We start from the raw sequence: 27,805 nt of genomic DNA, 5'->3' as shown, positions 1-27,805 counted from the left end.
AGTTGAACACACAAGTTTGGAGGTGGTTTGGGTCAATATTACAGATGTGGGCCACATCAGTGAACTGTCTTTCTGGAAGCTTTGGTTCTGATGTGGTAAGTGGATCTGGCCCAAATCTGCTGACTGTAGAAAAACAGCACTGAAAAGTCTAACTGGCACATATACTGAGCCATAGCTTAAATTCCAGCCTTAGTGTAGAAATGAAGTGGCCATGGGCACACGCACCCTTATGTTTCTAAATTTGTGCCATTTTTTCAAAATACTTTTATTCTACAGCAGCCAGCTAGTTGACTTCTCTGTTCAATTTATACCACCTGCTCCTTCTGCCCATATCCGTATCACAGGTTTGGGCCAAATTAGTGTTTTGTATTTTAAACGCATCTCCTGACTTCCGGTTGAGTTGCGGAAAACGGACCTGGGACAAATCTGTAAATCGATGAAAAAACAGCTTTGCTAGCAGAGCTGAAATCTTATCAGGTGCAGATCTGGCCCACAGTCAGATACCGTATGTCCGCTACAGACGGATCTAAAGGCTTTCATGCGGATCCGGCCCAAGGGAAATTGCTATCTGGGATGTTATTGCTCTTAGCTGCCAAAGACAAACTTCTGTAATTGTTCATTAACAAAGTACCAATTATAGTACGAACTTTTAACACCTGTGTTAATATTTGTGATGTGTTAATATATTGTCATTATGTCAACTTATAGCCCTCTCTTCAAGGGGAATTTCTTTTGGAGAAAAATGAATGGTAAGCATAACACTTTTTAATTATGTGGTGTGCTTTTCATGGAATACCATTTACACAATAAAAAATGTCTTTCAAATTGATGTATGACAGTAGACCTGTTCTGTATGTTTATGTATATGTTGAGCATATTGTTTCACCATTTTGTTTATGGATATGTTGAGCATATTGTTTCACCATTTTTTACTTATGCAGTCTTAAAAATTATGAAGTCAGAAGGACTACATAGAGAATCCAAAATTGGACAAATTGGTCCTCATCCACTTTATGTGAAAAGTTTTGAATCACTAATAGACAACAACAAAGTGTCTGATGAGGTAAAATTTCTATTGTTTTATAACTTCAGTTTCTATATGAAAATAAACTTTAATGCATGGAAGTTACTTTGGATATACTTGTCAGATACACTTTTTAGTGTTTAAAGGACAAGCTCTGTATTTTACAATTAAAGCCCTGTTTTCAGATTGTTTATGATGAAATAGAACGGTTTTGACTGAAATTTCGACATATGCGGCTGCCCCGAGAATTTTCGGGTGTTTGTTGTTTCACCTCACACCTCTCCAATGGGTGCATAGGTGCACTGGAACAATCCTTCCAAAAATGCATTAAACTTTTGTTTACAAAGACGTAAAACTCACCGAGTGGTGGTCAAGGGTGTTCACTGATATGCTCACACAAAAATCGCTGCAAAAGATGGTTTCCAACAGCTGTTTTACCATTCGTTGTTAACTTGTGGACCTATTTTTCCAAACGCTTCACACCCATACATCCTTCCGCTTAGAGCTTGAATAATAGACACTCCAGCACAGGTGGTGGTGCTAATCCAATTGCAAGAATAGAAACAAAGTTCCCGGCGTGGAGTAATACCGTACCTCACAGCACATCTAATGCAAGTCAATGGAGTTGACAAAAACTATGATAAAACCTGTTGGCAGCCGCATATGTCCAAGTTTCAGTCAATAAACAATCTGAAAACAGGGCTTTAAGTGTAAAATACCGAACTTGTCCTTATTGGAATGCCATTCCCACTTTTCCTAATAGTTTTTTTTCTTTCATCAATGCTCTTTGTCAGGTCATGGATGCCTTGTTTCACCTGTTCAGCATGGTAACTAACACATTAATACTGGATGTGTGTGTGTGTCTGTGTGTGTGTTTAAAAGATTTTTAGCACTCAATATAAATATCAATATCATGTAATATTTATTAATCATTTGGAGGCAACCTGATGTTCTGGCTATTAATACCCACACCCTGACTGATATTCTGGAAGGGAAACCAAGAGCAAGGAGCCGTTACTTTACCAAGGTAAGAATTACTCCTACAAAAGTTAATTCCCTGTTCTAACTGGGTTAACCAAGCAAAGTTTAGGATCACTTATTCAGTTTATTTACATTTTTTTCATTTAGAAATTTTAGCATAATAGTAAACCTGTCAAAACAATGGAATATCACAATTGTGAAAGTGACATCTGCATTTAACCCATCCACAATAAATGGGAACACTCACACCGCAAATAGTTAACACACATACACCAAGACATGGGGCAGCCATCACTGCAGTGTTCAGGGAGCAACTGGGAGTAAGCAAGGGCACCTCAGTCACTAGGAATCGAATCAGCGACCTTTGAGTGAGAGGTCAGACTACTTAACCATTAGGCTACGACTGCCCGAAACTATAAATCTTCTTAAAGGTCCCGTTTTTCCTGATCCCATTTTTCAAACTTTATTTAGTGTGTAGGCCGGTTTGGACTAAAGCCCTCTACTTCCCGGTTGAATGACATCAATATAGGAGCTTTTGACTAAGCTCCGCCCACAGGAATATGTCAGTCGCCAGCTAAGATCAAACAGCTCTGGCTAAGCTGCTGTCAAATCACAACACACTAAACAAGCTACACAATCAGAACTCATTACGTATTTTTGAAGGAGGGACTTCATAGAACAAGGAAGACATCAGCCTGTTTTTAGGACAATGAAAACAGTGCTAAAGAGATCAGTAAATTGTATGAAAAATACTAGCTTTTTGAACAGAATTGAAGAAATGTCTACGGAAGCGTATTGCATTCACTTGAGTAAAAAAAATCTACTCTGTTTTTCTGAATTAACGTGTTAATTATCTCAGAATTACGAGATAATTTTTCATGGAAAAAAAGTTTTTGCTCTGTTTTTCTGAATTAACGTGTTAATTATCTCAGAATTACGAGATAATTTTTCATGGGAAAAAAAAGTTTTTGCTCTGTTTTTCTGAATTAACGAGTTAATTATCTCAAAATTACGAGATAATTTTTCATGGAAAAAAATATTTTGCTCTGTTTTTCTGAAATAACGAGATCACTCAAAATCCTGCCAGGAGCTCTATTTTAGCTGGATTGCATGGAAATAAACATGTCCCGCCTTTCAAATTTAATCCGGTTTTATTTTACTTTGGGTTTGAGACATTGGGAGATACTGCTGTCTTTAAGTAATATAAATGGTATTGTTATTAGTGTGTCAACTTTGCGCAGACACCTCAAGACTTTGCGCCTGTTCAGACGAAAAGAACATTCTGATCTGCTTGACATTGCTATGTTTCTCCAGGATCAGTTAAACCAATATGGTATGCTTCACGGATATAAAATGATGCATCTGAAATGCATTCAGGCTGGCTACGTGGTGACACAAGAGACAATCAGGCAATTGTTGAAAATACTGGATCCCCATGGAGTGCATCTGAGGCGACGTTTGTATCATAATCCAGGCCCGAACTTTTTATGGCATGTTGATTCTTATGATAAACTCAAACCATATGGGATCTGCATCAATGGCGCAATAGACGGGTTTTCACGAATGATGATATGGCTACATGCATACTCTACAAGTAGTGATCCCAAGGTCATCGCTGGATACTTTATTGATGCGGTGTTATCCAGGAATGGGACAGCCACCCGAATTCGCTCAGACTTAGGTACAGAGAACTGTTACATGGAACAGATGCAGATGTTCATGAGACATGATCATACGGACGACTTTTCGAGAAATTGCTATTTGTATGGCTCAAGCAATCATAACCAACGGATAGAGCATTGGTGGGGATTTTTGAGGAAGCAGCATGCACAGTTCTGGATCAACCTATTTCAAGATCTAAAAGATTCTGACGACTTCTCCGGTGACTTCCTAGACAAAAGTCTAATACAGTTCACATGTCTTGAAATAATAGAGGTAAGAAATGTTCTTGTTAACATTATTCAGCTATAGATTTTGTCAATATGCCATGTTGTGACATGCAGCATAATTACTGTATGTTATTTCGTAGGTCTAACAACTGTTCCATAACAGAAGCAAATGGGCGATAACCATTAGTTATTTTATTAGATTATTAAATTAATTTGTAGATCACAATTTTTCCTACATATAGTTGACTTTTTAATAGATATGTGGATCTCAGTATAAGTTGTTAGAATTTGCAGCAGCCTACATCTACAATCAAATTCAACACAAACATTATGCAGCTGTAATTTTAAAGGGATAGTACACTTTAAAATGAAAATTCTGTCATCATTTACTCATCTTCATTTTGTTGTACACCTGTATGAATTTCTTTTTTCTGATGAACACATAAGAAGATATTTTAAGAAATGATGGTAAACACACAGCAGTAAGTGACCATTGACTTCCATAGTAGGAATAAAAAATATGATGGAATTTAATGAGTACTGTCGACCCTGTGCTTACCATCATTTATCAAAACATTTTCTTCATCATTTATCACAATACTTCCAAAATATTTTTTCCTACTATGGAAGTCACTTACTGCTGTGTGTTTACCATCATTCCTTAAAATATCTTCTTTTGTGTTCATCAGAAAAAAGAAATTCATACAGGTTTAGAACAACATGAAGATGAGTAAATGATGACATAATTTTCATTTTAAAGTGAACTATCCCTTTAATCCTGTTATGGATGTTGCACAAACTGCTATCTAATATTAAACCAAAAACATCATAATAGTAAAACACTGACAAGGAAAATTTACAGCACTATGAGTAGCCTATTATTCATTTCATTCTGGTACTTGTACATTTTGATGAAAGAAATTTGTTTCTCTGCATTAGTGGGACACAGTATGTGAGAGAGGGAGGACTTATCTGACCCTGGTCATACACCAGGGTCAGTTAAGACAAATCTGAACATGCAGAGATTTATTGTTTTCAAATATAGAATTTAACATGCATGAAACTGTTTGAGAAACGGCTCTACTGTATCATACTGGACCATATTTTCTTTCTTTCCCACTCTTTTTCTTTATATTTAGAGAGAACTGCAAGATGTTGTTCACCTCTGGAACACTCACAGAATTCGCCCATCCAGAAATGCTGTGTCTCCAAGTAGACGTCCAGTGATGATGTACACCCTACCCCAACTTTTTGGTGCTAGGGAGTACCTTAAAGAGGTATCCCAACAGAAGATACAGGCTTGTAGGGAGGAATGTCGTGAGAGAGGACCATATCCCTGTGATAATACAGTGTTTGACATTTGTTGCCTTGCCATGGCAGAAAACAGTCTTCATCCACCAACCTCTCCAGAGGAAGCCATTGATCTTTACATGTTCTTACGTGCTTACATACGCACCCAAATTTAATAATCACAAGTTGTGCTACTGGATCAAATGACTGAATGTGAGCAACCCACTCATAGCCAAAAAACAACAGAATTGCAGTTTGAACAGAAAAGGTTATATACCATGATATTCACTGTAAATGTTTGACAGAAGATCTGTGTTTAAGCAATCAATAATAGACAATTCTTTCATAATTGACTTCTCCCAACTGAGCTCCCTATCATCTCTTTTTTTTAATCATTATGTTAAAAGTACTTCTCAACCACAGAACTGTAACAATCATGTACCTGCAAATGAAAGGTATCACATGTTGCCATGATCAAAAGTTGCACATTTGTCCTTATGGTGGAACTATTTTTTATCACCAGATGTGGTCTGACACACATTTGGGCTCATTGTAACAGGGCAACCTACATGATGTTTGAATGGCCTTTAAAGGTGCAGTGTGTAATTTTTAGAAGGATCTCTTGACAGAAATGCAAAATAATATACAAAACTAAATGATCATGGGGTGTATAAAGACCTTTCATAATGAACCGTTATATGTTTATTGCCTTAGAATGAGATGTTTTTATATACATACACAGAGGGTCTCCTTACATGGAAGCCGCCATTTTGTGCAGCCATGTTTCTACAGAAGCCCTTAACAGAAAAATTTTTTTACTAAGTTGTCTCCAACGATGACATATTTGTCTGGTGGGGGCTACCATAGCTTCTCTATGTGTTTCAAAAGCAAGAAGTGAGCAGTGGACTGAGCCGTTGGTTGCAATTCTCAACCTCACCACTAGATGCCGCTAAAATTTGCACACTGCACCTTTAAATCAAACATATTATTGTATGTTGTTATCATGTGTCTCTGGGCTGCACATAAAGCACTTTTTTACACAATTATTTGGCATCATATAAATACATGCTAAACCAGTGCAGTGCACCATTTTTTCTCCCCAGTGTAATTTACTGTGTATGTAGGAAATAGGCCTATTTGGTAGAGATGACTGTTTATATATGTTATCTAAAGAGTGCTGGTGAATGCAGGCACTGCAGTGGAGTTGTCAAAAATTGTACTGTGTGAGACAAGATCCATGTGTGTTATCTGCAGTGAAGACCCGATTTGTTTGAAAACATCTGTAGAAAACAAGGGAGAAACCTCTGCTTTTATTTGTAAAAAGCAGAACAGTGCTGTATGTTAGAACAGATTTGCAAACACTGCCAAGTGCCAATATTAAGATTTAACATGCAAACAGGGCAACGTAATTGGCAATTGAATGGTCCTGTATCATTATCAATAAATCAATTTGATTATTGTAACTTTGTTACAGTGTGTAAATGTTTCATTTGGAGTCCATTAACAAATGTTCATTAGCCAGTAAACATGTTTCTACAGTAAGTTTGGTAATGACATTCTGGATAAAACTGAAACTGAAAAACATAAAATAAAAAATAAATGCACCTGAGTTAATTACTTCTCCTATGTGCTCTGTCTCACATTCACACACTATCTAAAAGTAAACAGATGGCACTGATAAGGCTATAACTGGGGAAGAGAGAAGAGTGTGTACATGTGAGTGAGTGAGACACTTCTATGCAATGTCCATTGTATAGAAGTTGCTGGACAGTATAGCCTCCATTTCAGCTCGGAGGTCAGGATAGCTGTTGTAAGTTGAAAGCAGCTCTAAAGTTGGGCCACAAGTATGTGCAATAGGCCGCCTTGATAACCCTTCCAAAGGGGTAAATATGACTTGAATGTTTTTAACGCAGATGACATCAGACCCGGTCACGAATCTCAACATCTTCCGGAGGCCTATCTCATCCAATCCCCTAATGTACTGATGTAAATATTGCAAACTTTGGTTCTCTGCTGAAGTAGCTGGAGAGGCTGTGATCAACTTTAATACCTTTCGGGTTGATGGTTTAAGATCCTCATACATCTTCTGTATATCCAGCACACTGGGGAAGAACTCCCTGAGAGTTGGTCCTGCGACTGCTGCAATGTTATCCAGTGCATATTTTGGTTGCTGGATAATTTGCTTGTGGGCCACTTGGAGAAGCACACTTTTCAAGTTCTCTTGTGTTGGTACTGTTCTTACTCCCATGCGATCCATAAGATCAAGAAGCTCATCTTCATCATCACCAACAAGAGCGTCTTGTAAAGCAGTGGACAAGAGATCACGCTCAGACTGACTAAGATACAACATTAGTGAGTCAAACAATAAATCAGGTGAGACAGTGTGTTCACCAAATGTGATTGCTGCTGTAAAGGCTTGAGCCAGACGAGAAGGAAAATATCCATGGTCCTTTAATCCCTTGACCATTATCCTACCAACAGATTTCCATTCTTCCTCTTGCCATTTTGGTGATAATGATGGCACCCTCACATCTGCACCCTCTGCTGCACAGTCTAAAAACTCTGTCCAGAAGGCAGCATATACATCCCTGGACACGCCATCAGCATCTGCACCCATTTCATGAATGAAGCTGTATTTCACAGAGAAGGACATCATCGCCTCATCCTTGAATTGGGCAATCAGTTCCTCCAAGAGATTGACTCTGTGGAGTTTCACTGTCACATGCAAAAGTTCATTAGTAGGACTTAATGGGCCAGCAGGCACTGTGTCAGAATGGACAGGAGTTGAGCTGTAGGCGTTGATGTTTATCTGTGCCTCTTCTATAGGCTCATGTAAGATTGTGTCATCAAGATCCTCTAAAAATGGTCCACCTTGCAAAGGGCCAAAAATTACCTCTGATGTATCACACAAAGATGAAAGATCAACAATCTCTACATCAGTAGAGACAAGAACTTCCACAGTGTGTGTCTGCTGTTCACTGTCATGTGTTTTTTGTGTCGGCTGCTCATTATCTTCTGTTGTGTTTTTCTGTCGCTCATTTAGCCTCGCTGCATCTGTCTGTTCATCATCAGTTCCTGCTTTCATCTCTGTGAACACTTCATCTCCATTTGTCAGGTGCTTTGTGAATAAGTAAAATCTTAAAATCCCTAATTTATGTGTCTCATAGAGCTCTCCCACACTAACACCCTCATCAAGGTATGCTTCCTGAAAGTCAACAATGTTGTGACTGAACTCTTCCCACTTCCCCTTTCTCGATTTCTCATTGGGGAAAAATAGCTTTTTAGCTTGTGATAGAATTTCTGTTTTTGTGGCTGTCTTGGAAATATCAAGAACTCTGGTTCCTCCACCATTGCGTTTTCTCACTTGTTTCTTGTCGTGTATCCATCCTAGTTCTATTTTCCTTGTCATCTTCACGGCCCTTTTGTTATTTCTCAGATGTATCTTTTTTGGCTGCATAGAATGCTCCTCCTCAGAATCTTGATCTGTGTCTTTATTGCTTGTCAATGTGCCCATTTTTCTTCTAAGTTTTTCAAATAAGGACTGTCTTTTTAGATCATTACCACCTTGTAAGCACTCAAAGTGGCATCATCCATTTCTCCAACTACCGAGCTGTCAATCTGTAATAAAAAACAAAGCAATACAGTAAGATATATTGGTTATCTTAAATCTAGGAGATAGCTATATTTCCATATGAGTGGAAATTAATTTCTTAGCAGTAGCTACAAATCAGCAATTTATTTCTATTTTTCTTCACTTGCTTGTTTTTTTTTCCGCATGGGAATAAAAAGGAGCTAAAATGTGAAGTAATTTAAAACAAAAACTGCTGTCTAAAAATGGTTGTAACCATAACAATAAAGTTTGAGTGACATGATGCTGAAAATACAGTGTATTAACAGTGAAAATCCTTGACATCAAACTTAGACAGGGGACTGATTACTTTCATGTATTCCTCTTTACTCATATAACCATTTACATCAATTACAAGAAAAACACTTCTCCCATATATTACTGCTATTAGGTACTCCATAATATTGCTATTCCATATTGATTCCCTACTTCAGCTCCCAATCAAGGCCTGTGCTGGCATCTAAACATTACTCCATACTTTTAAAACAATATCAAATCACAACAAAATGGAAAGCAGTAATTGTAAGGGCATAATATTTTATTTTATTTTATTGTATTTATTTATTTATTTAATTTATATAAACATAAAAGTCAGCACATTGCCAGAATGTATAATGGTGATGCTACTGCACAACTACTGTTACTTGTTTATGCAGGGTAGAGACCAAAATATAGAGGTGAATTGACTCCTAAAGATACCTATAAACCTTATTTTACAGGGCTAGAATAGGGAAGACATGAATGCATTGTTGGGAGAGGCAGGTGCGCTTGGCATAAAAAAGAAATCAGAAGCATTGGCACTAACTGTGATAGGGTTACAATTTATGATGATTACTTGTATAATCTGCTGAGATTCAGTAAAATGTAAAACAATTAAAGCGATAGTTCACTTTAAAATAAATAGTCATCATTTACTCATCCTTATGTTGTTCTTAACCTGTATGAATTTCTTTTTTCTGATGAACACAAAAGAAGATATTTTAAGAAATGATGGTAAACACACAGCAGATAGTGACCATTGACTTCCATTGTAGGAATAAAAAATATGATGAAATTTAATGGGTACCATCATATGTGTCCTTACCATGATTTATCAAAACGTTTTCTTTATCATTTATCACAATACTTCCAAAATATTTTTCCTACTATGAAAGTCAATGGAAGTCAATCTGCTGTGTGTTTGCCACCATTCCTTGGAGTATCTTCTTTTGTGTTCATCGGAGGGGAGAGGTTCATACAGCTTTAACAACATGGGGATGAGTAAATGATGACAGAATTTTCATTTTAAAGTGAACTATCCCTTTAAAAATAATATATTGCAGGAATGAATGTGCTGTCACCTACATGGTCTTGCTGCAATTTCTGAATATTTTCCTCAGAAATCCCTCGGCTCTGAAGAAACATCCACAGACCATCATCTTGTGGGAGGGGGGTATTTGAAGACGTAGCCATAGCTGGCCCTGAACAAATGTTGAAAAAAGGCAGCATTTATGTAAATATGTGTTGCACCACAAATATAAACAGATTTAGGACTGTACCCTCAAAAGTGTAATTGCTTTAAATATCTCAAAAATGTATTTCAGCATTTTTTACGAGAACATTGATAAAGGCCAGAGTGTGATAACGTTGCTAAAAATGGATGTTTCATGTATCAACTGTATAGGTAGGCAACTATAGACCTTTCTTGTCACTTGGAAGTCAAACTGTCTTAAGCATTTGAAAGTGCTCACCTTTCACAGTAACATTACTCAAATCGTAGAGAAGGCTAGACTCAAGAACAGTATTGTTCATAGTGTTGAGACACAGGCTACACTGTCAGAAAAAAGGTACAATGATGTTCCTTTTTCTGTCGCTGGGGTGGTACCCTAAAAGGTAACTTTTTGTACCTTTATGGGATACAATAATATACTCCAAGGACCTATTCTGTACCTTAAGGAACAATTTTGTACCAGTTAAATTTTAGGGGTACAAAACAGTTAACTGTACATTTAAAGGTACACAATGGATCCTTAAGGCACAGTAATGTACCCCATTAGGTACAACATTGTATTATGTTTATGTACCTGTAAAGGTACAAAACGGTACCTTGGGGTACCACCCCAGTGACAAAAAATGTACAGTTTTGTACCTTTTTTCTGACAGTGTATATGTACTCATGTATCTGTGATTCACTGCACAACCGGAATCTAGTTTCTGAAAAATATATAACTTGCTTTGGAAAGCTTCAAATAGCTAGCTTTGTTTTCAAATTATTAAATGCATCAAGTACACAGTTTAGAAAAATATCAACAAATAAAACAATTACAGGACACATATGCATAGTCACAAAACAAAAGAGTGGGCAGAACTAAAGAAACCGAAGCAATGTCAGAATATATTCAACCTAAACATCCGTGCAAAACGTAATCGAAATAGTATCCCTGCTGGGCTCTTAAACTGTCAAAGTTCAGAATGTTTCGTTTACTGTTATGTAATATCGCGATGTCCAACGTGCTGCATGCATCCACTGGTGATTTCTACGTGACTTTTTTCCTACCACTGACAGAAGCCTCTCTGTGTTCGAGGACCTCTTTATTTACAAATTAAGCACTACAGTTACTGCAAATAGCGTGGTTTACTTATCCTAGCCGACAAACTAAAAGGAAGGTGGTTAACGTAATACAGTATTCCTCCAAAAAATCACACGTAATTATCCCCTCGACCTTAAAAGTTGAGGATCCTTTTGCTGACTAACGGTACAAATATTAGCATAACATTACATAAGTTTGTTTACCAACTGCGGTTGGTGTAACTTAAAATAACATAGTAAAAATATGCCCGAAACATTAGCGCTACATGTTTATAAACAGCTATTCTAACCTCGTTTTACATGTAGGCAAGCGAACAGTTAGCAGACATAATTTGGCATAAACATGTAACTAATAACTTAGCTATCTTACCTGCACTGCAACCATGTATGCCTGGCACTGTTGTTGTTGTTGGTTGTGGTGGTGGTCGTCGTAGTCAGGCAGCATCAGCAGCTGTGGCCTGACGTTACAGGTGAGAGCTTCTGGCAGGATTTTGAGGTATCTCGTTAATTCAGAAAAACAGAGCAAAAACTTTTTTTCATGAAAAAATATCTCGTAATTCTGAGATAATTAACACGTTAATTCAGAAAAACAGAGCAAAAAACTTTTTTTTCCATGAAAAATTATCTCGTAATTCTGAGATAATTAACACGTTAATTCAGAAAAACAGAGCAAAAACTTTTTTTTCCATGAAAAATTATCTCGTAATTCTGAGATAATTAACACGTTAATTCAGAAAAACAGAGCAAAAACTTTTATTCCATGAAAAATTATCTCGTAATTCTGAGATAATTAACACGTTAATTCAGAAAAACAGAGTAGATTTTTTTTACTCAAGTGAATGCAATACGCTTCCGTAAATGTCCATGTATTTTGGACTCTATTTTTGTTAACAAGTCATTTCAAACTTTGAAACAAAACTTTAGATTTAAAAACATTTTTTTAGAGTGATCCTAAACTTCTGACCTGTAGTGTTTATGTAAACATTACTTGCACTGCATGAAAAGTGGAATTTTCGTCAGAATGTGGCACTGTAGATTGCTGTGAAACTCCAAGTTTACGACTGCGCACGACAATTTGCAGCCAACACCGAAAACTGCCGTAAGTTGTCAGAAGTTGACGTGGGTCTTGCTTGGAAGTTGTCCCCCCTTCCCCTAATTCTAGGGGAGGCTTTAACATGTAAATGAACATGCTGTGAGCTATACAAATGCAAATCAGGGTAGCAGCTGGGGGAGTTTTACTCAGGTGACATTCTGAGAGGTTTTAAACTTTGATTTTTAGAAAATCTTTGGTATCAGTAAAGCCAAATTACAGACTCTTAAATTTTAGTTTGAATTTATTTATTTTTAAAGTATGCTACACTGTTAACACATTGTCTTCATGATGTAAACATCACTTAATATTTTGAGTTGTGGACATTTACTTAAAAAATCTTAGTTCATTTAACTTTTAAGTGTATAAAATTAATTAAACTAAAACATTCAAGTGAATGTTGTAAGGAACACCCATAATTCTTTGTCTCAGAATATTACGATTATTTAAGATTTTTTACAGAATTAAGAACTAATAAGAACTTTAACTACTGAAATATTTGTTATAATGTCATAGAGGTTTATGCTCTAATATCATTCATGTTGTTTAGTTTAAAATGATAAATTACCATTTTTGTAAATGAAAGTCCCCGTTCAGGTGATCAGTGTTTATTGACATAAACAACACATTGTATTGTATTGTGTTTCAGTGGAGAATCAGGTTTATTTAATGACTGACTAAGTCATGAGTTTTGTGTTATAATACCATTTATAACACTAAGAGAATTATAATTATACATTAATTAAAAATATTTTTTTTTCAACTCAGTTAACTAAGTGGAGATGTTGGACAGAGTAATTCAAAATCAACTTTAAGTTTAATGACAATCATTTATCAAACTTTTCTTCACCATTTATCACAATACTTTCAAAATATTTTTTCCTAATAATTTTTAAACTATCCCTTTAAGTAGATTCAATTTCTCCAGGCTACAGTGTATATTAATTACTCTGTATGTAATTAGCAATAACCAATGTTAGGTAAAAAAGATACACCAAACTATTTATTTCAACAATTTTAATTGTTTTAACAGAGTTTTAATCAGGCTCAATTTGTGCATTCTATGCAAACACCATCAAACAACATGTCAAACAACAAAATGTCTGTCCGGATGGGAATGAAGCAAGGTAACTTGTGCAATTACATCACAGCTCAAATACTGTGCATAGTGGCATGACTACAGTTTATTGAATTCACATACTGGTAATCCTGCCATACTTGTCCATCATTTACATCTCCTAACACACCCTTTGGCAGTTCCCGCTTTCGCCTTTCATCTAATTTCTCTTCAAATCCAAGTCTTTTAACAAGTCCTCCCAGAGACTGCACAACACTCTTGTAACAGTAAGAACGTACACCGCTCGAATATGTAGCCTATCTTAGCAAGGCAGAGCCATATTTCTTCCTTAATGCAGACCTCTGCTGTGGGTGATTGTAGAACGGGATGTGACCACAAGTCCTGCAAACCTTTGTACCATCCCGTCTGCGCTCATAGGTTTCAGTAAGCATGTACACTGTCATACATTTTGGACAAACCACATACTGTAAGAAGTCGTCACGGAGGATACCAGTCAATTTCATCATGGCCAAAAGTTTCATCAACAAGTGTTCTGTTTTTTCACTTCTGGACTGATCACTTCCATGCTCCTCCCCATCTTGTATGTAAGGATAGGCTTCACTCTGCTCCTCAGCAAGGATTTCCCCCTCTTCATCCACATAGTCATCCTATGGAAATTTAAAGGACATATTTAAAACACATGCAATGCACATACTCAGCACCACCATTAGACCATTAGAGATTGAAAAGTCCATCATGAATATGGCCATTTGAGATTGAAAACCCCATCGTTAATATGGTAATTTGAGATTTAAAAAGAACATAATTAATCATTTCTCATCAATATGGCCATTTGAGTATGAAAAGATTTTGAAAACTGTAGTTGGAAAAGATCATGTGCATCTCAAACAGCTAGCTTTATCTTAGTGCAATGAACCAGTTAAGTACTTTGTGGGAACTTCATCCACTTCAACTTCATTTTAGTTTTTTTTATACTTTATAAAGTGTGTTTATGCTTTAGTTGCTTTCATTAGTTAACTAACAGAAATTTGAGAGTGGAAAACAATAATGTGGGTGAAACATGTTAGGTTTTCCCATTTTAGCTCTGGATTAGCATGTACTGAACTTTATACTGGTATATCCAAATGTAGTTTCATGCTTACCACACAACAGGAGACGTCCAGGAAAAGATGAATGCTTTGGTCATCTGCTGTTTCGTCTGAAAAACAACAAACAGAAGATACCGTTATGCATTATAACGCGATATTCCTATTTAATTATAAATTAATTTATACTATTAAAATAACAACAACAGTGATAATCAACCACATTTAACTAGACCAGGGGTCTCCAACCTTTTTGTGAGCAAGGGCTTCCACAATGGATAAAACATGCTGGATGGCTACTTTTTGATATAGCATACTCAAAACGTTTTTGTTTAACTTGTTGATTTTATTTTATTTTATTTTACTTGTTGATATGTTTTAGTATTGTTTAAAATGTTAACATACGTAAAGCAAGCCAAGCTTATATAAAAATATGTAATTATGCTCACCGTTGTCTTAACTGCAATTCGCTGGGTGCATTTCTTCAAATTCTTCAATCACTTTTTTCTGGGTCCTCGGATTGCATTTCACTTTCACCAATCTCTCTAACTCCAGTAAAGTTATCCTCCGGGTCTTTACACATGACAGGACATCACTCACAGCGGGTTCATGACTGGATAGCAGCAGGCTCTGTACGTTATCTGACCTGACGTAGTCCTTTTGGATTTTTTCTCCCATAACTTACTCCATTTTTGAAATAGCGCTTTCTGTGGTGTATGACACAGTTCAGTGTTGCAATGTTCACAGAAGCACCAAGGTCGTTTCTTCAGTCTGGGGACTTCCATCTTTCAACTGACAGCACACTGTGTTGATATCACACAGAGCTCCCGGCACATCGCGTTTGTTGTTTATATCATAGATATGTATATAAAGGCTAGATGGCTCGTCCGCGCTGCTGGCCAATTGAGTGCAACGTCCGCATTTTGGCGGCCATCTTACGACAGGGCGCTCGCTCACTCGTGGCGTTGAGTTTTGGTGATGCGGGTACTTTTGGATGACCGTGACTTGCTTAATTTTTTACCGATTTTCAAACGGTTTGGTTTGTTATAAACGTCAAGGATGTACCTATGACACTGCAGACCTATACTACAAATAAAAAATAACTTCATGAAAATGTTAAAGCATCCAGAATTATAGCCACGTTAATAAAGTTTGTAAAAACCCAAACCGTTTGAAAATCGGTAGAAAATTGAGCAAGTTATGGTCATTTAAAAGTACCTGCACCATTTAACTCAATGCTACGAGTGAGCGAGCGCCCTGTCGTAAGATGGCCGCCAGGTGATGCCGTTAGGGACTCCGCCTTGAGCCATCTAGCCTTTATACATATCTATGGTTTATATCATACGCATGCGCGCACGTCTCACAAGATTTTCCTTATATCAATAACCTCGCGTCTGATTGGAGGAGCCCGACAGGCTTCTCGCCTTCGTCCAATCGCGTGCGAGGTCATGGCCACGGCTCACACAGCAGTACAAGAGGGACATTAACATGTTTGGTTTGGTGTTTGTAACTCTCCAAGAAGAGAAGACGGGTGCACAATCCCAAGATTGCGGTAAGAATAATTTTATGTAAAAGCATATTTTTAAGTAGCCCAAGCTGTGTGTTTTATTGCTTAGAGGTGTTTTTGTCTTGTAATTTTTTAGGAGGCACACGTCTCTGAGGCACACTGCAGGCGTTTTGAACCAGAACAAAGGTAACGTTACGGTTTAAAGAATATGCTTTTATTCTTGTATAAGGAAAGAGATACGTTAATAGATCCGAGCTTAAACCCGCACATTTTGTTTTCACAGACTAACGTCGCCTCATAACGAAGCCGTGACCTCCTATTTGGTTGGGGCTATTTTAGCAAGTCCACATTTAACTGCTGAGAATGACGACATTGTTTGTAAGTATAACTTCTAATGTTTTTCCTAATTTCTTGTTTAATTGTACCGTGACTCTGTTTATTAATACCAGTCTCATTTAATTGTTTTCCAGCTGCCTGTAAGACGTATTATGAGTCGGTTCGCCGGAGCTTCAGATACAAACAACCTGAACTCGCATCGCGGGCGGAAAATGCGAAAAGTTTAGCTCGGAGTCGATCCAGAAGAAAAAGGGTAAGATTTATTATATTAGATCGGTTTTTTGTCAATGTGAGTATTTTTCTGGTCACTTATTGTCTTTATTGATTATATTACAGTTGCTGGAAGCGAGACGAAGTGTGCTGGCTGAGGGTGAGATGGACATTTGAAAGTGCGCCACCATAGATCTCATGTCTGATGAAGACGGCATTGTTGACGGGGTGTCTGGATGGATTGTGCGGCCACCGCCCTCTCGCAGCCTGGAACTCTCCGAGCTCTGTGCCACGCTGCAATTCAGATTAGAGGCGATACCAAAGTACAGGGGAACTCACCATGCCTGCAAAAGCGACTTTTTACAACGTTTTTGAGTTTTTTTTTTCTTTTTTCAACACTTGATAACTTTGAAAAAGATTTTTAGGGATCTTTCCCGAATGTCTTGGGCACTTTTTGACGTGTTTGGAGGACAACATAAGAGACATTATGCTGCTTTGTACATAGTTGTGTGTTTCTAATTAAAGCTCTTTCTTTGAATAAACAGCTGTGTGTTTATAAATAAACCTCTTTGTTTTCTCTTATATTTCTTGATGGTGTGAATAATGAAGTACATAGCACAATGACATTATTATACAAAAAATGTATATCACACAAATTATATATTTATTATTATTATTATTGGGGTTTACATTTATAATGAGCCAGGGTGCCCAATAACCCCCCTCTTTAGAGTAACGGCCCGACTTGAATTTACTCACTCGGTATTGGCTAAAGCCACTTATTTTAAACAAGAAAAATCCCTTGTGATTGGTTTGAAGTGATCTGCCAACCATTCACGGGAGATTTTACTTGTTTAAAAGTAGTGGCTTCAGCCAATACTGAGTAAGTACATTCAAGTGGGCAGTTACTCTAGTTTCGCTGCTATTCACATGCTAATTAGACTAGAGACGCTCTACCTGGCCGGCAGAGGTTTCGCTGCTATTCATATGCTAATTAGAGGCATCGTACCCCCGCGGGGCTCTCCACCTGCGTCATGGTTCGTTTACGACAATTTGTGACACAGACGAACGCGACGCTCGCTGCCTGTAAATTGAGGAAAGCTGCCGAAAATTAGGGAGATTTTCGGGAGCCTACAGGCGCTTACGGGGACGAAAATCCCACTTTTCATGCAGTGTTGCTTGTCTCATTCCCTTGTTTTATTGATTTGTTATACTTTAGATTAATTAATTTTCTCTCCTGTTCAGAGGAACATCTTTGAAAACATAAAGGAGATCATCGGTCCCTATCTGGAGTGTGGGAACCACTGGACCTTTTTTGTAAGTTACTTATTAATGAGATTTTGCTGCGAGTAGTAATGTGCACAATAAACATTTGCCCCGTTTTCTATTTTGCTGTTTTTATATAATATATTTTTCTAGCACTGCAGTATTGTTGATCATACTATTACTTACTTAAATTCACTTGGGGAAGAAGATGAACAGTACTACAAATTAGCAGAAAATTGGAGGTACAACTAAAAATATTCCATCCATCCATCCATCCATCCATCCATCCATCTGAAAATAAGTATTTGACACATCAGCATTTTTATCATTAAGGGGATTTCTAAGTGAGCTATTGACACAAAATTTCCCCAGATGTACCCATCAAGCCAAATATTGAATTCATAAAAAGAAATCAGAAAATTTAATTATAGAAGTTGAGTCCAAATAAATAATGTGAAATGACCCAGGGAATAATTATTGAACACACTTTATTTAATACTTTGTAGAAAAGCCTTTATCGGTGATTACAGCTTCTAGACACCTCTTGTATGAAGAGACCAGTCGTCTGCATTGCTCAGGAGTGTTTCTGGCCCATTCTTCCACACAAATGCTCTTTAAATCTTGAAGGTTCATTGGGCTTCTTTTATGAACTTTGATCTTCAGTTCTCTCCATAGATTTTCTATGGGATTTGATTTTCTTTCTTTGAAACCACTTCATTCTTTCCTTGACCTTGTGTTTGGGATCATTGTGATCATGGGATCACACTGAAATGTCCACCCTCTTTTCATTTTCAGCTTTCTGGTAGATGGCAGCAGATTTTTATCCAGAATGTCCCGGTACATTTCTCCATTCATCATGCCATTAATAATATGAAGTCTGCCAGTACCCCTTGCTGAAAAGCAGCCCCGAACCATGATGCTTCCACCCCCAAACTTAACTGTTGGGATAGTGTCCTTGGGGTGGTGGGCAGTGCCATTTCTTCTCCAAACAGGGTGTGTAGAATGACTGCCTAAAAGTTACATTTTGCTTTCATCTGACTATATAGTCTCCCAATAATCCACAGGCTTCTCCAGATGCTCTTTCACAAACTTTAACTGAGCCTCAGCATGCTTTTTGTTCAGCAATGGAGTCTTGCGTGGTGAGCGTGCATGGATGCTGTGGCGGTTCAGTGCATTGCTTATACTTTTCTTTTAAACAACAGTACCTACTAATGCAAGGAGTGCATTGACTGTATTCTTCAGAAAAACACCAAATAACTTATCTTCCCTTACCTGTTGCTGTTCAGTGTGCAATTAATTAATAAAAATTAGTATGACGGTAATTTTTAAAAGTGTGTGAGGTCCGTGCACGTCCTCCGCTAGCAACGCATAAATGGCAAAAAGCGCAATCGGCTAAACAAGCATTAAATATTAATATGACATTGATTTTTTGTTTTTATTAATTTATATTCACAAAACTTATCAACAAAACATCCATTAAAATTTAGAGACAAATTATATGAAACGAAATTCATTTTAAAGTAGCAAGAAAAACTTAAATTAAACTAGAAAATAATGTCTGACCCATTACAATTCTCCCTTCAAATTGACTTTTACAACGCCCTATATGGCGTTTAAAATAACGGTCTATCTTTCGTAATAAGCTAACTAAATTTAAAAAAAACATAAACAACACAAGAATATTCAAACCCAACAATACTCAAACATAAATATAAAACAGACATTATCTATAAGGATACATAAAACAATCTGATAGCGTTTATAATAGCTGGTTGGTAGATGTTTACTATTTTTGGCAAAACCTCCGTTGCAAACCATTTACCTGAATAAAAATAATTTTTACTTTGAAAATGATGCGCTGTCACATTAACATGAGCTGTTTGTTTACATAAGACTCCATCTACGCTCATTTACACTCAGCGCAGTCTGAGTTCTCAAACTAAAACAGGGTCTGCAGTTTTTGCAAACAAATCCGTTTATGAGGGTCGAAACGGGTGATGTGTAAATGAAAGGCGTAACATAGCAAAAGTAACGTTTTAAAGGAACATTAATGTAAACATAGCCTCAGATGCGCGCTGTCTCTGCTACACACGCAAACACCCACACACAATGAGGAGAGACGCTAAAATAAGCCCGACCCGAGCCCGGTCTGTAAAAAAAAAAACGGCCCGAGCCCGGTCCAAATAGGCTTAGCCTGTCGGGCCCCGACGGGCTTGCAGGGCTCTACCTCCTGGGTAATGAGAAGCCTTTATAGGCCATCAGTTAGGACTAAAGCAGCTGATATCAGTTAGTACTGTTTGGGGGCAGGTTTTCTCTCTTAGTACTGGCATATTTCAGGTGATCTCCTGACTTTCTATGCCATTTTGCACCTTGTTCTCTTCGTGTTCAACACTTATTCCCTGTGTCATTTCATTTATTTTGAATCAACTTGTATACTTAAATGTTCAGATTTCTTGTATGAATTCAATATTTGGCTTGATGGCTACATCTGGTGGAAATTTTGTGTCAATAGCCCACTTAAAAATTAGTTTGGCTCCGCCCTCCTACGTGCTTCCGCTTAATTTTCATTTAGCTTCAGAAGTACGTCTGGGACTGCTGTGTAGAGTTTCATTTTCTCCTGCAAAAATCTGCAGGTCCAATCAGTGAACAGAGGGGAGTGGCTAAGAACAATGACGTTGAGGTCGTGCGTCAGTTGTAGTTCAGTAATGGCAGCGGAGAAAGACATGAGAAAAGCTATTCAGTCCATTGATGCAAAACTGCCGAATATACAGAAGTTAAAGCCGGAGCAAGAACAATGTTTGCTAAGTTTTGTTGGTCTGATCATTCTGGCTTGTTGTTTCCGGCCGGTTTCGGCGCATGATATACGTCACGATCACACGTTAGCGATTGGCTATGGCAGATCCTGAGTGACTCTGGGCAGATCCAATAGTTTTAAACTTCAACAGAGGACCCTCCTTAACGGAAGTAACGCTTTGCAATGGAACGTGGCCAGACTGTACAAATGAAATGAATGTACGAGAGTCTGGTTGGACCAGGCTACTTAGAAATACCCTTATTGAGAAAAATGCTGATGTGTCAAATATTTATTTTCCCCGCTGTATCTATATCTACATAAACCTTTGCTATGGAATGTCAACTTAACATATTTTAACTTACTGTGACTTACATTTTAGCATATTTGCTGCATCAAAAGGCTACCGGGGACCGTGGAAAAGAACAAAGAGGAACCATACCCTTCAGAATGACACTATTTCATGTGGCGTTTTTACAGCAGTGGTAAAAAAAAATTTAACAACAGCTACTGATACAACAAATGTTTTAAGAATTACAACACTGTTCTTAATTGTTCGTACCCTAATAAATAAGTGAAGCTTGTTTTAGAAGTTGAGCTAAGCTTATGTACTTTTGTTGCTAATATGTTTTCTTTTTTTTTGGAACTTCTGAAGTTTGCTGAGGCTTTTTTAGGTGACACAAGGGGCTATCTTGCATGCTCGCCTGTACTGCAGGAGAGAGAACGACTGGGGATATTTCTATTCAGTTCACTTGGTAAGTTCCATGCACATATTTAGAGTTTCTTATTGGTTAGATCATGTTGAAAGAGTATTATCACAGCTAGCATGTGTCCTGTTACTTTAGATAGGTCTGGTATTTGTGGTATTTGTCACAGGATGGCATCTAGAAAGATCCAGGTAAGTGATGTAAATGACATTTTAATTTAGAAAAAAGTAATCAAGTTTTGTATTTGTTTGTTTCTGCCTTGTGTGTTTTTGAAGCATTTGATTCAGTTAGGGAAATCTTGATTTAACCATTTTTATGGAAATGATCTTTATAGGAAAAATGTTCAACTTGTTCAGTACGTATTTATACAAAATGTCTACCTGGAAATCAAGAGGATGCCAGGTGCATTTTTTGCAAAGGTAGTTAAATTATGAACAACTTACCCTTTTGCAACATTATCAAGTAAACCTTTTATTTTGCATAGATGCATTTTACATCCTGAGAGATTAATGGATTGTAAAATTCTTACTAATAAACAAATTCTTTGAGAAGACAGCGCAGGAGAAATGATCCCAAACAGAACCAGAATCGAAGGCAAGACAGCTCAGGACAAAGCAACCCAAAGAACACAAGACCGGAGGAACAACATAGCTTAGGAGAAAGCAACACAAACTCTAGACATGAGGGAAAAGACAGCTCAGGAGTAAGTAACCCCAACACCAGAAATGAGGGACAAGACAGCACAGGAGAAAGTAACCCCAACACCAGAAATGATGGACAAGACAGCACAGGAGAAAGTAACCCCAACACCAGAAATGAGGGACAAGACAGCACAGGAGAAAGTTTTCCCAACACCACTGGACTTGAGGAACAAGACAGCATAAGACAGAGTGCAGGAGTTGAGGGAAAAAATAGCACAGGGCAAATCCAAGATAAGACAGGTAAAGTTCTAAGTTGAAACTTTGACAAATGAACAATTTCCTTAAAGGTTTGTGGAAATCCTGTTGAATCCTTTATTCTGATTGGCTGAAAAATGTTCCATGGATGTTGATAATTTTTCTGTAAACCACACCTAACTTGTCAAATGTCTTAAACACCGCATGTGTGAGCAGCACGTCTTCGCGTAGCAGGAGCGTCACTGAAGCAGTAGTACTGCGATCGTTTTGGTGTCGGCTTTATTTTTGCTGGGCTGGTCACGCTCAATTAAAGTGCTTTAATTATGATTGTGGATTGATACGAAAAGTGTAATTTTAGATTAAATCACGAATGTGATGCCAAGTGTGTTGTAAACCAGGGCCGTGCACAGACATTTTGAGGGGCAGTGGCCCAAACCAAAAAGGGGGCAAGGGGGGCACAATTTATATGGTTTTAACAATATGATGTGTTATAGATTAGTATCAAATAATATAAGTGATTATAATGGAAAATAGACTTTATAACAAGATTTAGAGTGTGACAAACTTCTTAATATTCTATATGTTTTACATGCTGAAGCTTTGAATCCATGTTTGCAATTTTGAACAGCTTTTGCAGCCTCCCTTCCAACTCTGTCTTTTTATTAAAAACATTGTTTTTTATTTTTTGTCGACAAAGTGTGCCAACAACAGCAAATTTGATGTTATTTATATCAGATCTCATCGGGTACTCATTAGACAATCACTGTAATTCTAAAAATGTTTGCTAAGTTGTTAGCACTTTAAGAAGACAGAGAGCAAATCATCCACAGAAATACAAAAACATAGGAAAACCGAGAGAGGTCATCCATATTTTTATTTTTGCTGCTTGTTTTCTCATGATCTCGAGATAACAAACGTTGTTTTCTCGCTATCCAGACATAATCCAAATGCCGTAATGTAATTTCCTGTCCATAATATTTCATTTATTTTGAAGTGGACTGCTGATGCATAAGTCTTCGCCGTTACCACGCGTAGCTAATTGTCGATAGACTTAATAAATAAATAAAGTTTGATGTTCGTGAATTTAGGGACCATCTCTAGAGTGCACTGTACACGTTTCTATCTTTAATAGTATTTAACAGTTTATTTGAATAAATATAAAACATCTAAAAAAAGTGTGCATTATAGTTGACAACCACGAACACTTTACAATTGGTTTTGTGACTGTTTGTTGACTTTAAGTTATTCCATTTTAATGCTGTTTGAAGTAGAAACGTATATGGAGTACTTTAAAGACGGTCCCTAGATTCACCGCGCTATAAATGGTCAATTATTGGCAAATCTGTTTCATCTTGAGCGAATCCCTGAAGTAAAATCTCATTTGTTCATCCATGCTAATTTGCTAAATATGCTTTTGCTGTCTAAAAATTATGTTCTATTGAGTACACGTAAGCTTTGGTCACATCACAAGAATACAACTTTTGTTGTGTCGAGATCACGAGAAAACAGCAGCTTGTTTTCTCGTGATCTCGACATAACAGGGGTTGTATTCTTGTGATGTGATTAAAGCTAAAAATTAACGAGAAAATTAAGTAGTGATCCCGAGAACACAATCAAGCAAAAATAAATATAGAACACGACCTCTCTCGGCTTCAAACTACCAAATTACTAATTGAGCAGCTCAACAACTGAGGTAATGTAATGAATCTACCTGTTAATACAACAAACTGTCGTCTTCGCCCTTCAAAGAGTGGACACAGAATGTGAGAGATGCTGCGGAGCGGGCGGGAAATCACGAAGTGGATTACCAGAAACAGTGGATCTTTAGACGAGCGGTAACAGAACACTTTGACTGGGGTTGGCGAGAGGGGCACCTCAGCCGATTAGGGCAGAAGGGCAGTTGCTCTAGCCACCTGGCCACCCCCCTGTGCACGGCCCTGTCACTTTCTGCCCAGCACTTAATGAATCCTCATCTATCTTAACAATCTTCAGGAAAAACAGATACATCTATACTGTAAATCTAAATCTTGTGTTGAAGGGTTAGGAATGAAACCGATGTTAAGCTGTGCTGAATTACCACCTTGGGTGTGCATCATTTTTATTATTATTCAATCTCCCGTTGTTAATTATTCCTTACTTAACACAGTAAATCACAAAAATTTTTTAAGCTGTGTTTTTGCTAGGTCACAAAATAAAAATACTGTTAAATGGTCTGTAAAAACGGGTCAAATAATCAGGATGAAGAATAAGGAACATATTATTTTTATAGTAGCCTACCTTTAGTTTCCATTGCATACTTTTACTATTCTTTTTTCTGTCCTCCCAGGGGGATTTCTGGTGGAAAGTGTTTTGAAGGTTTCGGACTTTAACCAAGCAAAAAGGTAGACTTTTTATAGGTAGACACATCTAAAGATGTTTTTTAAAGATTACATTTTAAACCTATTCAATTATAATCTATGTAATTTAATGTTTCAGATACCTGGTTACATCAGAAGAACTGCAAAGGAGATGCTCCCTACCAGAATGCTACTCCGCAAACACAGTAGTGGCTTACCTACGGAAGGCCAAGGGCCAAAAACAGAAAATTACAGAGAAGTTGGTGGAGTTGGAGGTGACGCCCTCAAAGCGCACAAAGTTAACTTCACAGTGCTCAAAACTTTGTGAAGGTAAAAACTGACTAGCAGTCTTAGTAATTATTAAAGGCCATACTGACACCTGTATCCTTGTTTTGTGGTTTTAACTCGTAATTCAGATCTAGAAGTTCTAATATGTGTCCTAGCAAAATGTTATTGTTATTTTTTATGTATGCTCATAGTTGCTGTAAACTTGCAGCAGCAATTCCAGTTGCACTAGTGAAAAGTAGCCAGACTTCTTTCATGTGCCATTCCCATGGTGAATTGTAAAATCTGAGCTCCATTGAGGATAGCTTTTCATAGTCGTGGCGCACGCACTTTAAGCGATACTCCATCGTTTTGTCATATTAAACTATGTTATTACCTTAACTAAGAAGAGTCTATACATACCTCTATCTTCTTAGTGCGTGCACGTAAGCGCTGTGGCGTGCTGCGACACTTTGGTATCACTTAGCTTAGCCCAGTTCATTCAATGGTATCAAACAGTAATGAAGTTAGAAATGTACTATAATGTATGGCGGAATAGCACTTTTGGGAGTACTTCGACTCGGCGCAGTAACACTCTCCTCTTGGAGCGGATTTTTCAGGCGAGTCAAAGTACTCCCAAAAGTGCTATTCCGCCATACATTATAGTTACCCTTTTAACTTGCTTTTAAAAGCGCCATGTTTTATTTTGTGCCATCATATTTGATTGTATAACTCGTTTATATACTTGTTTTAAATGGGGAAAACGTTGGTGTGTTTGGTCGCTTCTAGCTTCATCTCTGTTTGGTACCATTGAATGAACTGGGCTAAGCTAAGTGCTACCAAAGTGTCGCCGCACGCCACAGCGCTTGCGTGCACCCACTAAGATGATAGAGGTATGTATCAACTCTTCTTAGTAAAGGTGATAACAGTTTAATATGACAAAACGATGGAGTATCCCTTTAACTCTGAGTCAAACTACTTTGAGTCGATTGAACTAACTCAGATCAGCTGTTCTGTACCCAAAACTCTGAATTGTTGAACCACCTTACTGAAACAGGCCCCTGATCTGTTACTTTAACCATGACATGTTTGTATAAGCAGAATTCACAACCAGAAAATATTTGCACACTTGATCTTTATAAATGTATTGTGTGCAAGTTAGACATCATTTCAAATATTTACATTGTGTCTAATTACTGTATTTTAGATGAATGCAGCGATCTGGCTGGTGATTTAACATACTTGGCAGCAAAATTCATTCCCCAGAAAAAGGTGGCTCAAGCCTTGTTGGAAGAGGGGAATTTACATACAGCCATGGCCAAAACAGAAGACTGCAGGTAATCTAGTAATAAAATAACATACCAAACTTGACATAACCTGAATTATTAAATTATCCTAAACTAAATGGCTTTTGGAATTTTCACTTGCAGGAAGACATTGAAAGCTGTACAGAATGCTTTAGAGTCTAATTGGGAAACATATGATCTGGCAACACATGGTCTTGGGCCTGCTGTTATAAAAGGGACCTTTTCATTAATTGATTCATGCCTTAAAGAGAAAATGAGAGCACTAAAATTAAAAGACTCAACAGATAAGTAAGGCTTTTTTGCACTTTATTGTTGAATTGTTCAAATGCTTAAATGTTAATGTACACAATCCAGAAGTATAATAAAAATACAAAACATTATCTGTGTGTTTTATTTTACAATTTAAAATGCTAGAAATATGTACAACAAATACTTAACACACAAACATACACATACTAGCCTGCTTATAATGCCTTTGAGAAACATTAAATGTGAAATTAGCAACCAGCAGTTATTTTTTCCCAGATTGTTTTATCAGATTTTTTTGCATCTGCAGATCATAAATTGTACATACAAAGGACAACTCTTAAATTTTTATTTAGCCTTTTTCTTTTGTTTTTTCTTTTACCAATGTAATTCTTGGTGAGTACATGTCTGGCCTTTTTAATCTGTTGTCGATAGGCATGCAGGACAGTTATTTTTCTTTTTCTTGACTGAATGCTGAAGTTTGAAAAAACTAGTTTGTGTGCCCTCTCTAACATCTTGTACAGCTCCTTGTTTTCAGTGTACATGTCTGATTGGCTCCATTCAACAAGGTCTGTTAACATGGCCAGGGGCCTCATGTATCAACACTGCGTACGCAAAAAACGCGGCGTACGTCAGCTTTCACGTTCACGGTCAGATGTACTAACAGTGAAATAAACGTAAGAATGTGCGTTCCTCCACGTAAACTTCATGCCTGGCGTACGTACATTTGTCGTGTTTTTTGCCCGTTGGCGACTCATAGAGGCCATAAAGTGAAGTGGCAAACAGAATTGTTCTATCGCACCACCAGCTGTCAGATATTGCTTATAAATTGTAATTGATAAATTAATTTGCATATTATTGTCACAAGAGTCTTATTTAAATATTCTATTAATTATGCAATTAAGTAAGAACATATAAAAAGCATGTGCAAAATGATACAACCCGTCTAGCAATGGCAGCGTTGGCTTTATTAGAGGACATTTTCAATGGGCAAATCCGGAGAGAACGAGTTTTTAGGGACCACAATGATTTTCTGGCCCACGATGATGACTGGCTTATCAGCCGTTTCAGATTTCCAAGGGCTATACTCTTGGAGCTCTGCGCTGAGTTGGGTCCGAATTTGGAAAGAGAGACAGCGAGGAGCCACGCATTACCCGTTCCTTTACAGGTGCTTACAACACTTGGTTTCCTGGCAACTGGTTCTTTCCAAAGAGAACTGGCAGACCGCTCGGGAATAAGCCAGTCGTGTTTGAGCCGTGCAATGCCAGCTGTACGGGACGGGATCATCCGCTTGTCTACCAGGTA

The 27,805-nt window shown here is 37.5% G+C and overlaps 1 protein-coding gene and 2 long non-coding RNA genes across 3 annotated transcripts; 2 read left to right on the top strand and 1 right to left on the bottom strand.

Annotated features, from left to right (window-relative positions):
- The first annotated feature begins 1,825 nt into the window (after positions 1–1,825).
- LOC141368878 (uncharacterized) lies at positions 1,826–26,634 on the top strand. The gene is made up of 10 exons (XM_073873658.1): positions 1,826–1,851; positions 1,964–2,051; positions 17,933–18,004; positions 18,107–18,195; positions 21,127–21,229; positions 21,400–21,499; positions 24,674–24,728; positions 24,823–25,013; positions 26,155–26,284; positions 26,378–26,634. The coding sequence occupies exons 1-10, from the start codon at positions 1,826–1,828 to the stop codon at positions 26,544–26,546; spliced, it is 1,023 nt and encodes a 340-aa protein (XP_073729759.1). The 3' UTR covers positions 26,547–26,634.
- LOC129450095 (uncharacterized) lies at positions 13,474–15,728 on the bottom strand. The gene is made up of 3 exons (XR_012372374.1): positions 15,084–15,728; positions 14,692–14,747; positions 13,474–14,196 (listed from the first exon to the last, which is right to left on the bottom strand). It is a non-coding gene; the product is annotated as an uncharacterized lncRNA (long non-coding RNA).
- Positions 16,269–17,335, top strand: LOC129450094 (uncharacterized). Its single transcript, XR_012372372.1, has 4 exons — positions 16,269–16,327; positions 16,425–16,519; positions 16,612–16,730; positions 16,814–17,335. It is a non-coding gene; the product is annotated as an uncharacterized lncRNA (long non-coding RNA).
- Positions 26,635–27,805: the final 1,171 nt, after the last annotated feature.

Source organism: Misgurnus anguillicaudatus, chromosome 12 (assembly GCF_027580225.2).
Source record: "Misgurnus anguillicaudatus chromosome 12, ASM2758022v2, whole genome shotgun sequence".
NCBI classification, from domain to species: domain Eukaryota; kingdom Metazoa; phylum Chordata; class Actinopteri; order Cypriniformes; family Cobitidae; genus Misgurnus; species Misgurnus anguillicaudatus.
This window is presented reverse-complemented; position numbering and strand designations above follow the sequence as displayed.